At 38.3% G+C, this 16,247-nt stretch overlaps 1 protein-coding gene across 1 annotated transcript in view; it reads right to left on the bottom strand.

Moving 5' to 3' along the window:
* The window catches only part of LOC107557722 (signal-induced proliferation-associated 1-like protein 2), a 184,663-nt gene that overhangs the window by 109,288 nt on the left and 59,128 nt on the right, over positions 1 to 16,247 (bottom strand). Inside the window, exons 3-6 of the mRNA XM_016241243.1 lie at positions 9,439 to 9,572; positions 7,300 to 7,488; positions 3,271 to 3,356; positions 3,065 to 3,136 (exon numbers count right to left, since the gene is read on the bottom strand). Of these exons, the coding sequence (XP_016096729.1) occupies positions 3,065 to 3,136; positions 3,271 to 3,356; positions 7,300 to 7,488; positions 9,439 to 9,572 (481 nt within the window). The remainder of the gene's footprint in view (positions 1 to 3,064; positions 3,137 to 3,270; positions 3,357 to 7,299; positions 7,489 to 9,438; positions 9,573 to 16,247) is intronic.

Raw genomic sequence — 16,247 nt, forward strand, 5'->3', positions numbered from 1 at the left:
AATGCAGATGAGCTGAAGGCCACTGTCAAAGAAACCTGGGCTTCCATACCACCTCAGCAGTGCCACAAACTGATCACCTCCATGCCACGCCGAATTGAGGCAGTAATTAAAGCAAAAGGAGCCCCTACCAAGTATTGAGGAAAGTATGTTCATTTACTCTACATGTACTCTACATTTACTCTACAAGTATTGAGTACATGTACAGTAAATGAACATACTTTCCAGAAGGCCAACAATTCACTAAAAATTTTTTTTTTATTGGTCTTATGAAGTATTCTAATTTGTTGAGATAGTGAATTGGTGGGTTTTTGTTAAATGTGAGCCAAAATCATCACAATTAAATACACGAGTTTCACAATTTGAGTTGAATTACTGAAATAAATGAACTTATCCACGACATTCTAATTTATTGAGATGCACCTGTATATTTTATTTTTAAGAAACATATAGAACATTTTGGACCAGTAAACATGTCAGGCTAAATAATTAGAATAAATAATAAAATGTGTCTTAATTAAATGCAGTCATTTAAGTGAGCCTAACCTGCAGCTCAACAATAATCAGAACATAAATAAATTATTTTCTGTAAAAAAAAAAAAAAATCCCTATAAATGAAAAACAAAAAATACAGTCACTTAAGTGAGCCTAAACATGCAGCTCAATAATCAAAAATATAATCAAAACATAATTTCTGCAAAAACAAAAATTAATTAATTAATAAAAAATGCAGTCATTAAACCTGCAGCTCAACAAGGTTTTAGGAGACATGCTCACTTTCTACACATTCATCTTTCAGTCCAAGTTATGATGCAGGAATGTTCACCTCTCCCGGATTAAGTTTGGAGCGGTGAGGTACGAGGATGTGTGCACATACACACATAAGGAAAGAGACAGCGTGAGTGTCACACACACAGACACGGTCTCTCCGTACAACAGTTTGTTTTTTGTTTTTTAAATGTCGTGATTTTGAACAGATGTAAACAATAGCAGGAGGCTTAAAAGTATAGACGTGATACCAGCTAAATTTAATTATTGTACTAAATTGCAGACAAGTACAGTACGTACTTTAGACTGCTACTCCTCACTCTGTGAAGTAACATGAGGGAGGAAACTAGTTGACGTTAGCTAGTTAATTAGCCATATTATCTGCCTCGGTAGCAAGCCAAATAGTATTTATTTCAACACTGAAACAAACGGCGGGTGGATCTCTGTCTTGATCGTTGGTGAAAGAGGGAGAAAACCAAAGACGACACAGATATATAGTTTATGTTCGACTTGGAAGTATTTATTTAGCGATCGGAGCTAAAACGTCATCTGTACGGAACACCGTTGTGTACGGAAACATGGTTAGTCTACGTTACCCGAAAAATTCCCATACGACAGACTTCGTATTTTTCGACGGGGGAAAAAGTTCCAGGGATTCATCTCCTTCGGCCATCCCACACACAGGTGACTCTCAGGGTGCTTTCACACTAGCACTTTTGGTGCGCACCTGGGTTCGATTGACGTCAGAGTTCGGTACGTTTGGATGATGTGAACGCGGTCTTCCGAACTCAGGTGAGCACCCGTGAGTACCCGAATCTGCTTAAAAAGGGTGGTCTGGGGTACGGTTCAAGTGAACTCCGGTACGGTTCGCTGCTGATGTGAACGCAATCGTACCAAATCACGGAAGTGAACCGCTATTAATGACCTATTATTTGATAAAAATGTGTTTCACCCACTTTCTTGACGAGCGTGACTGACGCACTGCAAGCAGAGAGCTGTATATCTAATTTCTGTTCACCTTCAGAGTACTTTAGAGCATTTGCAGTACATTCGTAAGACAGACGTAAATGCCGTTATGTACTGAAGCTTTGGAAACAAAACCAACGGTTCAAAAACATAAATATAAAATTGAAGAGAGCCTTGCTACGCATTTTGCCGTCTTCTCCTGCGCCATCGTTACTAAGCAACGGGGTAAACAGCTGCTGGCTTGATGATGCAAACGAACCGAAGTTCAGACCCAAATAATATAATGTGAACACAGTCCAGCGGGGGCAGGGGGAGGGGGGAGCAATTGAACCAAGTGTGAAAGCACCCTCACTGACTGCTCGCACCAACCGGAGGGGGAGGGGTCGGGGTCGTGTGACTCGTTATGCTCTTCGCTGCACACAACTGAGGGAGTCCTGCACTTTCCGTCTTTGACAACACGTAAAAAAACTGTGCATTCCGCAGGAACGGTATATCGTAAAATTTTAGCGGTTTTGAAAAAGTGACTTTTCCGAACCGCGGTATACCTTGAAACCGGTTATCGTCCCATGCCTAATATATATATATATATATACTAGTCAGAAGTTTTTGAACAGTAAGATTTTTAATGTTTTTAAAGAATTCTCTTGTGCTCACCAAGCCTGCATTTATTTGATCCAAAATACAGCAAAAACAGTAATATAAAATTTGCATTTTTATCAGGCTCCTAAGTTTAGGTTCAGTCATTTTACTTTAATGGCAATGTATAGGTCCTTTTCTTTGCTATTAAAGTAAAATAAATGAACATAAATATAGGAGCCTGATAAAAATGCTCATTTTAGATGAAAATTTCAGACGGCACTTTGAGGCTTTTGCATCTGAACTCTTCATATATGTGACCCTGGATAAGGGTTAATTTTGAGATTTGATTTGATTTGAATAAATAAGCTTTCCATTGATGTATGGTTTGTTAGAATAGGACAATATTTGGCCGAGATACAACCGAGATTTGTCCAGGGTCACATATGTTTGTATATATAGGAGATCTTCACTTCCAAAACCCTACTGTTGCTTTCAGCAAAGTTTCATTTCTGCTAAGCCTTCACTAATTCTATCGTCCCGTGAGGAATCACGGTCACACGCGAGTATAAGAGAAGAAAGGGACGGGAAATGGAACGAAAGGCTTCACTTCTCATTATCTGTCACCATCAAGTGAGCAGCAAACCCTCCCGCAGCAGCCCGAGGTAAAGCGATACGGCTGGCACTCTTCTGTACGCGCGGGTGGCAGACTGGAGGTCATTAGCACTTTATGTGACATGGGTGTTGTTTTTCACACCTGCTTCCCCAGAGGCAGCGATTGAGACCCCCGTTCATCTCCACAAAGGTGAAGCGTGTAATTTTACTGCCACTACAAAATAACAATTCAATTTCTGCAGGAAATCTGAGTGGTTTGTGCCCAAACTTGATGGTTAAATTATAAACACTAGTACAAATAGCACACTTCAAGTCTGTTCCAATTTATAGCGATTCAACGCACGTTACCCGGACTTCCCTGCTTCGCTGTAACGTGCATGACTACACGCACTGGAGTTCGACTGACTCAGATGGGATCCCACGCAAGGTCTACACTAAAACACAAGTCTTTTGAGACAAACCCTTACACGCTCCTGCAGAGAAACATGAAACTGAGATCAATAAAGTGCATTAAGTGCAGTAATGGAATGTTATTTTTTCTGTTTTTGTCTCTTATGTGAGACTAAACACCCTGGGAATTTTTCAGACGACGTTTGATCTCGACAGTAAACCCGACAAGAAGATTCACAGCACATGTGGTGATGGGAATCTACAGTCATTCATGTGACAGGGAAATACTAAGACACATAGTGTTCAGAAGTTTGGGATTGGTAAGACTATGTTTTGAAAGAAGTCTCTTATGCTCGGTAAGGCTGCATTTATTTATGTAGTACTTATCTAATGCTTCCAGAGCTCAAGGATTACAGACCTATTGCCCTTACGTCTCACATTATGAAGACACTTGAAAGACTGGTCCTTTCAAAGTGTGTACATTCACAGACCCTCTTCAGTTCGCATACCAGCCTAATATAGGTGTTGATGATGCCCTAATCATTATGCTCCAGAGGGTTTACACACATCTGGATAATCCTGGTACAAATGTCAGAATCATGTTTTTTGATTTCTCGAGTGCATTCAACACCATTCAGCCGGAATAGCTGGGTGAGAAGATGAGGAGGATGCAGGTGGAATCGGAGCTTGTTTTCTGGGTGACTGATTATTTAACTGCTGGACCACAGTACGTGCGGCTCCAAAAATGTGTCTCAGAGACTGTTCTGTGTAGTACTGGAGCCCCACAGGGAACTGTCCTGTCACCTTTTCTGTTTAGTCTATACACATCTGACTTTCAACAAAACTCTGATACCTGCTTTCTTCAGAAATACTCGGATGATTCAGCTGTTGTGGGATGTATCATGGATGGTTGTGAGGAAGAATTCAGAAGTACAATCAAGGAATTGTGGACTGGTGTAATAATAACAATCTGAGGCTTAATATCTCCAAGACCAAAGAAATGGTCATTGATTTTAGGAGGAAGAGGCCCAAACCAGATCCAGTCTCTGAAAGAAGTCTCTTATGCTCGGTAAGGCTGCATTTATTTATGTAGTACTTATCTAATGCTTCCAGAGCTCAAGGATTACAGACCTATTGCCCTTACGTCTCACATTATGAAGACACTTGAAAGACTGGTCCTTTCAAAGTGTGTACATTCACAGACCCTCTTCAGTTCGCATACCAGCCTAATATAGGTGTTGATGATGCCCTAATCATTATGCTCCAGAGGGTTTACACACATCTGGATAATCCTGGTACAAATGTCAGAATCATGTTTTTTGATTTCTCGAGTGCATTCAACACCATTCAGCCGGAATAGCTGGGTGAGAAGATGAGGAGGATGCAGGTGGAATCGGAGCTTGTTTTCTGGGTGACTGATTATTTAACTGCTGGACCACAGTACGTGCGGCTCCAAAAATGTGTCTCAGAGACTGTTCTGTGTAGTACTGGAGCCCCACAGGGAACTGTCCTGTCACCTTTTCTGTTAAGTCTATACACATCTGACTTTCAACTAAACTCTGATACCTGCTTTCTTCAGAAATACTCGGATGATTCAGCTGTTGTGGGATGTATCATGGATGGTTGTGAGGAAGAATTCAGAAGTACAATCAAGGAATTGTGGACTGGTGTAATAATAACCATCTGAGGCTTAATATCTCCAAGACCAAAGAAATGGTCATTGATTTTAGGAGGAAGAGGCCCAAACCAGATCCAGTCTCTATTTTGGGAACAGAAGTGGACCTGGTCTCCAACTATAAGCACCTTGGGGTACAGCTAAACTGGACTGATCCAGCCACATGGAAGCCTTATACAAAAAAGGTCAAAGCAGGTTGTGTGCTGGGGGTTGGGCGCATGCACATCTGACAGGAACAGACTAAATAAATTGATCAAAAAGGCAAGCTCTATTATTGGCATCACACAGGACTGGGTTGAGCAGGTTGTGGAGATAAGGATGCTGAGAAAAATAAATGTTATTATGAACAATGACTCGCACCCATTACATGCTTTTAGAGGTGTTTCGGCAGAGTACATTTAGTGGCAGAGTGATCCCTCCAATATGTAAGACTGAACGGCATCGTAAATCATTCCTGCCTGCTGCTATCAGGCTTTTTAATGTGCAATAACTGTAATGCATTTTATTGGGTAATGTGCTTTTTTTTTAGTGTAAGATTCTTTTTTAGGTGTGTACTTGGGTAGATATGTCTGTGTGCATGGATTAAATTGAGGTTACTGCTGTAACAATATAATTTTCTGTGAAGGATTAATAAAGTATTTAATAATAATTTGATTAAAAATACAGCAAAAACAGTAAAATTAAGAAATATTGTTACAATTTAAAATAAGTGTTTTCTATGTGAATATATTGTAAAATGTAATTTATTCCTGTGATCAAAGCTGAATTTTCAGCATCATTACTCCAGTCTTCAGTGTCACATGATCCTTCAGAAATCCTTCTAATACAGTTGTGCTGCTTCATATTTTTGTGGAAACCCTGATAGATTTTATTTTTCAGGATTCTTTGCTGAATAGAAAGTTCAAAAGAACAGCAGTTAAATGAAAGTTTAAAATATAACGTTTTGTAACATTTGCATGCCTTTACTGTCACTTTTGATCAATTTAATGCATCCTTGTTGAACAAAAGTATTAATTTCTTTCAAAAAAAGAATATAACCAGACAAAAAGTAATGACTGGGCTTTCCATTCATATGACACGAGGTCTATATTTAACATTCAAGAAATCTTCAAGAAACACTTCCTTGTAAAGATGATAATGAAGCATTATTGAGAGGGCGGGAATGGAACGTCTCTATGTATGAAATAAAATATAATTCCGGCTATATGCCAAACTCATTCACACTTCCACTCAAAGTTAGGAAATCAATGGGTGACTGGAGCTGTTATTGATCGACCCTTAACATGATATTGGCTGATTTTCTCCCTCAGAAACCAGACGACTATCTGAAAGCGTGTTGACATGGGAAAAACAACTCGACATATGGTGTTTCTGAGACCAAGTGCATGGTGATTTTTAGTCACGTGACCATGCATTATTTGCATGAACACTTCCTGCACTGTTGTGTTGCAGATATATTTGGGTTGTGAGAAACTGTTACTTCACTTATTCTTAAGGCATCTTTACACAGCGAGTTAAGGCTGCTTAAAATTCAGTGCAAAGACACAATGCTGCATTAAAGCCAGACTAAATGATGCCTGTTCCGACCAACAAAGCATACAGCATATCGAAGTGCTAAAGAATCAGTCGCTGAAAAACCCATATTGACTCTGAACATTAGAACAATAAATGTTGCTTACTGTTATAAAACATCAGCAAAAGTACTATAATAAAAGACTCTATGCATTAGGGCTGCACTATTAATCTCAATAAAAACCATAATCATGAAAATAGGGAAATTAAGACGTTTGAACTTTACAGATGCAAGGTAAAATACAATTGTTATTATTATTATATTTTCTTAAATACTCTCTATGATTATTTTACAGTGAAATATCACAATAGCAATATTTCTTTATTATTGTAGTTACAATTTTATTATTGTAGTTTTATTTAATATTCGTAGTAGTAGTAGTTGTAGTATACCATTAGAAGTAGTAGTAGTAATAATAATATCTTTATTGATTCTTTTTTTAATATTAATTATTATTTTATAGACATATTAATACAGTAGTCAACATTTGAAGTGGATCAAAACCTTTCATCAAAGCTGTCCTAAAACCTAAAACCAAAATGCGTTCTTGTCTTAGGACAACTTTGATGAACCTTTTTGATCCACTTCAAATGTTTACTACTGTATATATTCACCAAATTCTGGATTATTTGTGCAGCTCTACAAACAAGCGCAATTGCATTTTAAAAAATTGCAGTATTTATCCAAAAATTCGACAAGCGCAGCTCACCCAATCAGATTTGAGCTCTTTAATACTCACCCCCTGCTCGTCCAGTTTGAGGAGCTGCTCCGGGACTCTGGGTGAGCTGATGGCCAGTCGAAGGCACTGGATGTTCAGCTCAGGAACCACGTACTCCAGCACCTCCTTCAGCGGGAGACCGCGGGCCGTCCCGTGCCTCGCCGTGGAGGGCACAGCGTCCTCCAGAATCGCCCCGCGCAGGGTAGTTAACTGAGGGAAAGAGAGAGCAGAGCTGTTAGTACGCTGGACAGGAATTAAACATCACATGCATTAAACAGCAAAGACATTTTCCTGCCTCAAACAATCAAAATCCCATGACAAGGCAGTAGTCTGGTCAATATATCAGTCCAGTTTTTGACCTCAAGTACTAAATCCTGTCAGTCTATGAGAAAACTCAATACTTTCAATAAAAAAAAATACATAGATCCATTGGGATATTAAGTCATTGGCAATGAAATTCAGTCATTGGCAATGAAATTCTCCCTCCCTGCAGGAGATTTGATGGCACGCTCTTGTCTGAAAGGAAGTAATTGAGTCTTGACCCTTTTATCTGCACTTTCACTTATAAAGTAAAAGGCTTTTATGCTGAATGCTGATTTGAAGCACTAGCATCTCTTTAAATCTCATTCTGACGTTTTGATTCATGTGAGTGTCTAGGCTTCATAATTCAGCTTAATTGTGAATGAGTTCCACTAGAAGCTAAAGATCAAAGCCTAAGGTTTAATGCGACGATACATTTGATAAGAGAGAAGAACTAATGCTGACAATATTTGCATCTACTGTCCTCGAAAATAATAAGAATAAGCATATTTCACCTCATAAAATTTTTTTTATATTTTGCATAAAGAAAATGAAGCTCATTTTAGGTCTATTATTTTTATTACATTTTAATTTCACTAAAGATTATCCATCTTAAATAAATAAATAAATATTTTTATATTAATATTATAATTAGAATATTATTTTACCATTTATATTTTGAAAATTAAGTTTATTTTAGGACCATTACTATTTTTGCATTTTCATGACAATTAAGACCATCTTTACAAACAATAAACAAACAAATAAACATTTCACCTCATAAAAAGGAAAAAAAGGTAATTCTATTTTTTATAAAGTTAATCAAGTTTAATTTAGGTCTATTAAGATTTTATCCATTTTTATCAAAAAATTGTATCAATGTTTTTTTTAATAAAATTAAATGTCATTGAAGATGATCCATCCTGAATGAATGAATATATTTTAGGACCTTCAAAATGTTTGCAACTTTGCATTGTAAGAAAGTGAATTAATTAATTAAATACAGTTATTAGCAACTGATTTCTATTTGTCCTCCTAAGGATGACATATTTTGATATATTTTAATATAAATAATATCATTGAATATATTTTATAGCTTGTAAGTTTGAAAGAAGGAGAGTTTTACCTCCTTATAATAATTCAATGCTAAATATTAGCAGGTAAAACTTGAATTTAAGTTCAAGTTCAATAGTTTCCATGTTCATTTATTCATTATATCTAAAAAAAACTTTAACCCTTTAACTGTCACTCACATTTTTGAACATGTGAGTGACAGTTAAAAGTCGTGAAAGTGCACAATCCAAACTTATTTTTTTTTATAATTCATGAACGAAAACATTTTGTAACATGATATTGATGTACCATTTTCATGGTAATGCAATGTTTGATTTTAAAATGGGTTTCAAAGGATGAATTTTGAGATTTAAAGTTGATATATAATTTCTGATCATTCTAAAGTGTGATAGAGAAAAAGGCAATGAAGAAGACTTTTTGCTACAAAGGTCAGAACTCCTGTTATGATGTAGATTTTTGAGGTGCACTCTTGTCATAAATTAATCTATTACTTTTCCTACATAATTGTTAACAAAAACATTGGTAAAATATCTATTTAGGAGTCTTAGACCTTTCTAACGATATATAGTTTGTCATGATTAGATTAGGATTTAATTGTAATATAGTGAAGTAAACTTAGGCGTCCCACAGAGGGGACGGGTGACAGTTAAAGGGTTAAACATTTTTCAAATTTTATTGCAATTTGGGATGTCAATCAATTAATTTTAAAGTTAATTAATTGTATGATAGGCTGATCAATTAAACAAATGCAATCTATTATTATTTGTTGAGTAATTCATCAGGTACCTGACTCGTCCTGAAGGTAATGCGGTAGTTATACTGCGCTGCCTCCTTGTCTTTCCCGTCATCCAGCTTTTCTCTCCGTACGCTGATGGCCACCGGACCCAAGTTCTCATCCACGCCGAAGTAGTTCTGGTGCTCTGAGGTTAACCACAGGACAGATGTGAGGTCAGGTTCTAGAAGGACAGATAACACTTTCCAAGAACACCCTACAAAGTGAGCAGGACAGGAAGAGGGGCCATTCACAGCCGCTCAAGTGCTGCTTATCTGAGACGCCAGATTCTATATCTATCTTAACCAACACCAGAGCGCTCTTTGACATGTAGACATGAGAACTGTGGCAATGTCTCCAAGATGCTTCGGGAAGCCTACCTGCAACGCTACTGTACTGTTAAAAGTTTTAGGCACTTGTGTCTTTATCAATGCTTTATCAATCAACTTCTATTATCTAAATGAAATCAACATTTGGTGTGAGCATCCTTTGCTTTTAAAGCAACTTTTGCCCTCGGTGCACTTGTTTTAGGTGCACAATAGTTTCTCAGGCAGCTTTGCAGGTAGGTTTCTTGAAGCATCTTGGAGACATTGTTCTTCTGGATTGAGTCTGTCTCAGTTTCTTCTGTTTCTTCATGTTACTCCAGACAGACTGATGATGATCAGATCAGATCTCTGTGTGGAGCTCTGGCTGTTTAAAATCTCACTGGATTATTACAATTAATAGCAAAATGAATGTTTGGAAATGTAAACTGGTATTTCCTACTGACACACAGTACAGCAAAAGATAACTGACTTAAACCATTTTTAGCTGGTGAAAATACTAGTGTTCTAATCATTTTGTTCACCGCTGTAATGCTTTACATTAACTAGTGTTGGACGATGTCTACAGCAAAACATCGTGATGGACGATGACATCGGTCGGGGTTAGGGGTGTGCCCGAAGCATGAAACAAATAACGCATTATACGGAGCCACTAAAAGGTTAGCCGCTTGCTAGCGGTAGCCTGTTGCATTACAGTACATGAAAGTTCACTTACCACAGAGTAAGGAGAAATGTCTGATAGGACGATGGCGAATGATTTGCAGATCCTGAGCACAAATGACAAACATCTAATCTTGTCAAATGTGTGGTAAGTACTGCCGCTCCATAGAGTCCTTGTGATCGCGAATCTCGAAAGTGAGAGTAAAATGAGAGCGCGCAATCGAAAGCGGTTTTGATGCCCGCAATTTATATACAGTCGCCTATACTTACCCAATGATATAATTGCGAGAAAGTATTGAAATATTTTTTTATTGTCCCATCTCGTAGGTTATTTAATCACTTTAGGGTTTCAGTACACTTCATTTCCTTTCCGAACACGGAACTGGGATGCGGCGGATTGCGGGAGAAGGGGTGGTGGGTGGTGGGGGGGGGATCACGATGTCAGCTTAACATTGTGATGTCTGTCAGCCATCGTCTATCGGCCCAACTAGGGATGTAACGATTACCGGTTTTACGATAAATCACGATAAAATTCCCTGACGGTTAGTATTACCGTTTAAAATTTAATTATCATCAAAACCGTGTTTGATTATCGCAATTTTGAAAACTCGCGGTAAATCCTGTCCAGCCAACATCAGTCTGACGCAGAAGCAGCGTGCAGTGTTGTTGTTGTTGTTGTTGTTGTTGTTTTTTTTTGCACGAGACGAAATGTCGGAAGGCAGTGACAGCGCTCGGGAGATTTTTCAGCCATCTAAGAGAACCAAATCGGTGGTCTGGTCGTATTTGGGCTTTTACAAGAGTCCTGAAGGCAGTTTAATGGAGGACGGTCACCCTGTCTGCCGATCTTGCAAGAAGAAAGTCGCTGCAAAAGCGGGAAACGCATCATATTTGCTCCGTCATCTTCGTGAGCACCTCCCACTGTTATATAGCGAATGCAAGGTAAGGTTTACCTCAATACCAAAACTAACTGGGAAAATAATTGGACTAAAAATATTGATTAGAGATTAAATATTTCGTTATCTCGCTTGTTTAACGCAAAGCTTCCGCGAAGAAAAGTTCTCAGCAAGTGGCTTTGAGCCAAGATGAACGTACGTTCAAACTATCAGGTTGACATTTAGAGGATAATGTATTGTATATTCATAGTTAACTTATTACATTAATTTTTTTTGTTTACCTAAAATAATATATAAATACGGGGATATGAAATATTGAATTGAGATTAATGTTTTGAAATCTTACCCGTTTATAAATCCATTATGAACAGCGTACAAAACAATCGTCAGGACAATATGATCACGACAGCAAAATTATAGTAGTATTAATACTAAATTCCTCTGATTTCATTTTCAATACAATCAAAAACTGAGACGGCAAGCTGCATTTGAATGAAACGAGAGAGCGCGTCTGTGCCTCTGCAGTGATGCAAGAGACATGCGGCGACTTCCAAACACAAGTGAGCATCCCTATGCCCTACTCCCTTCGCAGAGCCCTTGAGGTGTGTTCTTTGAAGGGTGCAGGGCATTACTGTCTCGTAGAAGCGTCTGAAACTCTCTCGTGTGTGTGTGTGTGTGTGTGTGTGTGTAGAATTCAGATGCACAATCTGCACAAAGTTTGTCTGAGATTTTTCTTTTAAATAAGCATTTTTATCAGTGGCCTGTGTTTAGGTTCAGTAATTTCATTTTAATGGCAAATAAAAGGTTATTGGTCAGTTATTGAATGCCTTAATTTCAAAAATGTCCAATGTTATTTTCATAGGAGCCTGATAAAAATGCTCATTATAAATCATTATATTATAAATGAATTGTTTTTGCAAATGGAGATGAGGTTTTGTCATATTAGTTCATATGTGGGGTCAGATTAAACAAACTAAACCCACACTTACACAGTCACTTTGTTTGAGAACATACCAAAGACGTCTTGTATATAAAGCTGATTATAATTATTATACTACATGTCTTGGAAGAGAGGTTTTGTTACTAGCTCAATTATGGGGACAAATTGTAAAGCTAAGTACACAGCTCAGTAAAGACGCACACATAACTGCTGCTGTTGCTTAGCCAGTGTGTAATTTCCTGAACGACAGCAGTTTTGCTCCTGATGTGATGACGGACAGGAGGAAGGTTGATGTGTTTCTCTCTCTTCAGGGCGGCGGGCTGAGGTTGATTGACAGCAGCTCTGGGGTCGCGGTGTATCCGTTCTCCACAGCTGAGCGCAGGATAGATCTCCTGCCAGAGAGCTTTCAGCATCAGGCTGTCAGTAAGAGAGACTTCCACAGCGTCCTCAACAACATCCAGCGTCTGCTGCTCCGGGCCTCCTACACTCAGGAACACAGCGCCATCTACAGGTGCACTGCAGCGTCGCAGGCACACACACACACACACACACACACACACACACACACTCAAACCACAGGTCAGGATTTAGTGGACTGTGATCCAGAGCCAGAGCACAGATTGGTTCCATCCAGAATTCAAATAATTTATCATAAATTGGAATTCTGAACATTTTCTTCATTTGTCTGTAGACTGTGAAGGCAACACGGAAGCTGCTGCAACATGCATGCAACATATTTAAAATGTATATATACAGTGGTGGCCAAATGATTAGAACACTAGTATTTTCACCAGTTAAAAAATGGTTTTAAGTCAGTTAATTCAATTTTTGCTGTAGTGTGTCAGTAGGAAATATCAGTTTACATTTCCAAACATTCATTTTGCTATTAATTGTAATAATCCAGTGAGATTTTTGTGCTCCCACACAGAGATCTGATCTGATCATCATCAGTCTGTCTGGATTCATGACATGAAGAAACAGAACAAACTGAGACAGACTCAATCCAGAAGAACTGTGGAGAACGTCTCTAAGACGCTTCGAGAAACCTCCTGAGAAACTCTGCTCAAGTGCACCGAGGGCAAAAGCTGCTTTAAACGCAAAGCATGCTCACACCAAATGTTGATTTAATTTAGTTAATAGAAGTTCATTGATAAAGAAAATCTATTTATGGCATTATTTTTGACAGCATCCTCATTTTACAGCATTTTTACACAAGTGCCTAAAACTTTTAACAGCACTGTAGCTTTGCAAGAAGGTTTCTTGAAGCGTCTCGGAGACGTTGTTCTTCTGGATTGAGTCTGTCTCAGTTTGTTCTGTTTCTTCATGTTACTCCAGACAGACTGATGATGATCAGATCAGATCTCTGTGTGGAGCACTGGCTTCTGGCTGTTTAAAATCTCACTGGATTATTACAATTAATAGCAAAATGAATGTTTGGAAATGTAAACTGGTATTTCCTACTGACACACAGTACAGCAAAAGATAACTGACTTAAACCATTTTTAGCTGGTGAAAATACTAGTGTTCTAATCATTTTGTTCACCGCTGTAATGCTTTACATTAACTAGTGTTGGACGATGTCTACAGCAAAACATCGTGATGGACGATGACATCGGTCGGGGTTAGGGGTGTGCCCGAAGCATGAAACAAATAACGCATTATACGGAGCCACACATGAAAGTTCACTTACCACGGAGTAAGGAGAAATGTCTGATAGGACGATGGCGAATGATTTGCAGATCCTGAGCACAAATGACAAACATCTAATCTTGTCAAATGTGTGGTAAGTACTGCCGCTCCATAGAGTCCTTGTGATCGCGAATCTCGAAAGTGAGAGTAAAATGAGAGCGCGCAATCGAAAGCGGTTTTGATGCCCGCAATTTATATACAGTCGCCTATACTTACCCAATGATATAATTGCGAGAAAAAGTATTGAAATATTTTTTTATTGTCCCATCTCGTAGGTTATTTAATCACTTTAGGGTTTCAGTACACTTCATTTCCTTTCCGAACACGGAACTGGGATGCGGCGGATTGCGGGAGAAAAATCTCACTGGATTATTACAATTAATAGCAAAATGAATGTTTGGAAATGTAAACTGGTATTTCCTACTGACACACAGTACAGCAAAAGATAACTGACTTAAACCATTTTTAGCTGGTGAAAATACTAGTGTTCTAATCATTTTGTTCACCGCTGTAATGCTTTACATTAACTAGTGTTGGACGATGTCTACAGCAAAACATCGTGATGGACGATGACATCGGTCGGGGTTAGGGGTGTGCCCGAAGCATGAAACAAATAACGCATTATACGGAGCCACTAAAAGGTTAGCCGCTTGCTAGCGGTAGCCTGTTGCATTACAGTACATGAAAGTTCACTTACCACAGAGTAAGGAGAAATGTCTGATAGGACGATGGCGAATGATTTGCAGATCCTGAGCACAAATGACAAACATCTAATCTTGTCAAATGTGTGGTAAGTACTGCCGCTCCATAGAGTCCTTGGGATCGCGAATCTCGAAAGTGAGAGTAAAATGAGAGCGCGCAATCGAAAGCGGTTTTGATGCCCGCAATTTATATACAGTCGCCTATACTTACCCAACGATATAATTGTGCGAGAAAGTATTGAAATATTTTTTTATTGTCCCATCTCGTAGGTTATTTAATCACTTTAGGGTTTCAGTACACTTCATTTCCTTTCCGAACACGGAACTGGGATGCGGCGGATTGCGGGAGAAGGGGTGGTGGGTGGTGGGGGGGGGATCACGATGTCAGCTTAACATTGTGATGTCTGTCAGCCATCGTCTATCGGCCTACAAGAGTCCTGAAGGCAATTTAATCGAGGACGGTCACCCTGTCTGCCGATCTTGCAAGAAGAAAGTCGCTACAAAAGGGGGAAACGCATCAAATTTGCTCCGTCATCTTCGTGACCACCACCCACTGTTATATAGCAAACGCAAGGTAACTTTGACCTCAATACCAAAACTAACTGTGCAAATAATTGAACAAAAAATATTGATTAGAGATTAAATATTTTGTTATCTCACTTGTTTAACGCAAAGCTTCCGTGAAGAAAAGTTCTCAGCAAGTGGCTTGAGCCAAGACGAACGAACGGTCAAACTATCAGGTTGACATTTAAGGGATAATGTATTGTATATTCATAGTTAACTTATTACACTGATTTTTTTGTTTTGTTTACCTAAAATAATATATAAATACGGGGATATGAAATATTGAATTGAGATTAATGTTTTGAAATTTTACCTGTTTATAAATCCATTATGAACAGTGTACAAAACAATCGTCAGGACAATATGATCACTACAGCAAAATTATAGTAGTATTAATACTAAATTCCTCTGATTTCATTTTCAATACAATCAAAAACTGAGACGCAAGACGGCAAGCTGCATTTGAATGAAACGAGAGAGCGCGTCTGCGGTGATACAAGAGACATGCGGCGACTTCCACACAGAAGTGAGCATCCCTATGCCCTACTCCCTTCGAAGGCCAGAGCCCTTGAAGGGTGTTCTTTGAAGGGTGCAGGGTATTACTGTCTCGTATAAGCGTTTGAAACTCCCTCGGCGAAGGGAATGACTGACCAAATGTTACCTTGATAACGCTGCGCGTGCGTGCAGCATTCAGTACTCCATCAGTTGTTGCAAATAAATATTTATTATTATTATTATTTTATTCAAATATTGTCTAATTGTGTCTTATTTACTATTAAACGTTTTCAAACTAAACTTGCTTACACTACCGTCTTAAATCATATTTCTATTACTGACGAAAAATGTTGTCTTACATTAAAATAGACTAATTTAGTTAGCCTATTCTATTTATGTTTGTATGTGAACTCGAAATCAACCCCAACTTTGCTTTAAAAAGCATCACAAGATCTCCTAACCGACGATCACATGATCACTAACAGAAATCCCATTGTGTGTGTATATATATATATATATATATATATATATATATATATATATATATATATATATATA

This window comes from Sinocyclocheilus grahami, unplaced genomic scaffold (genome assembly GCF_001515645.1).
Source record: "Sinocyclocheilus grahami isolate Dianchi unplaced genomic scaffold, SAMN03320097.WGS_v1.1 scaffold616.1, whole genome shotgun sequence".
Classification (NCBI taxonomy): Eukaryota; Metazoa; Chordata; class Actinopteri; order Cypriniformes; family Cyprinidae; genus Sinocyclocheilus; species Sinocyclocheilus grahami.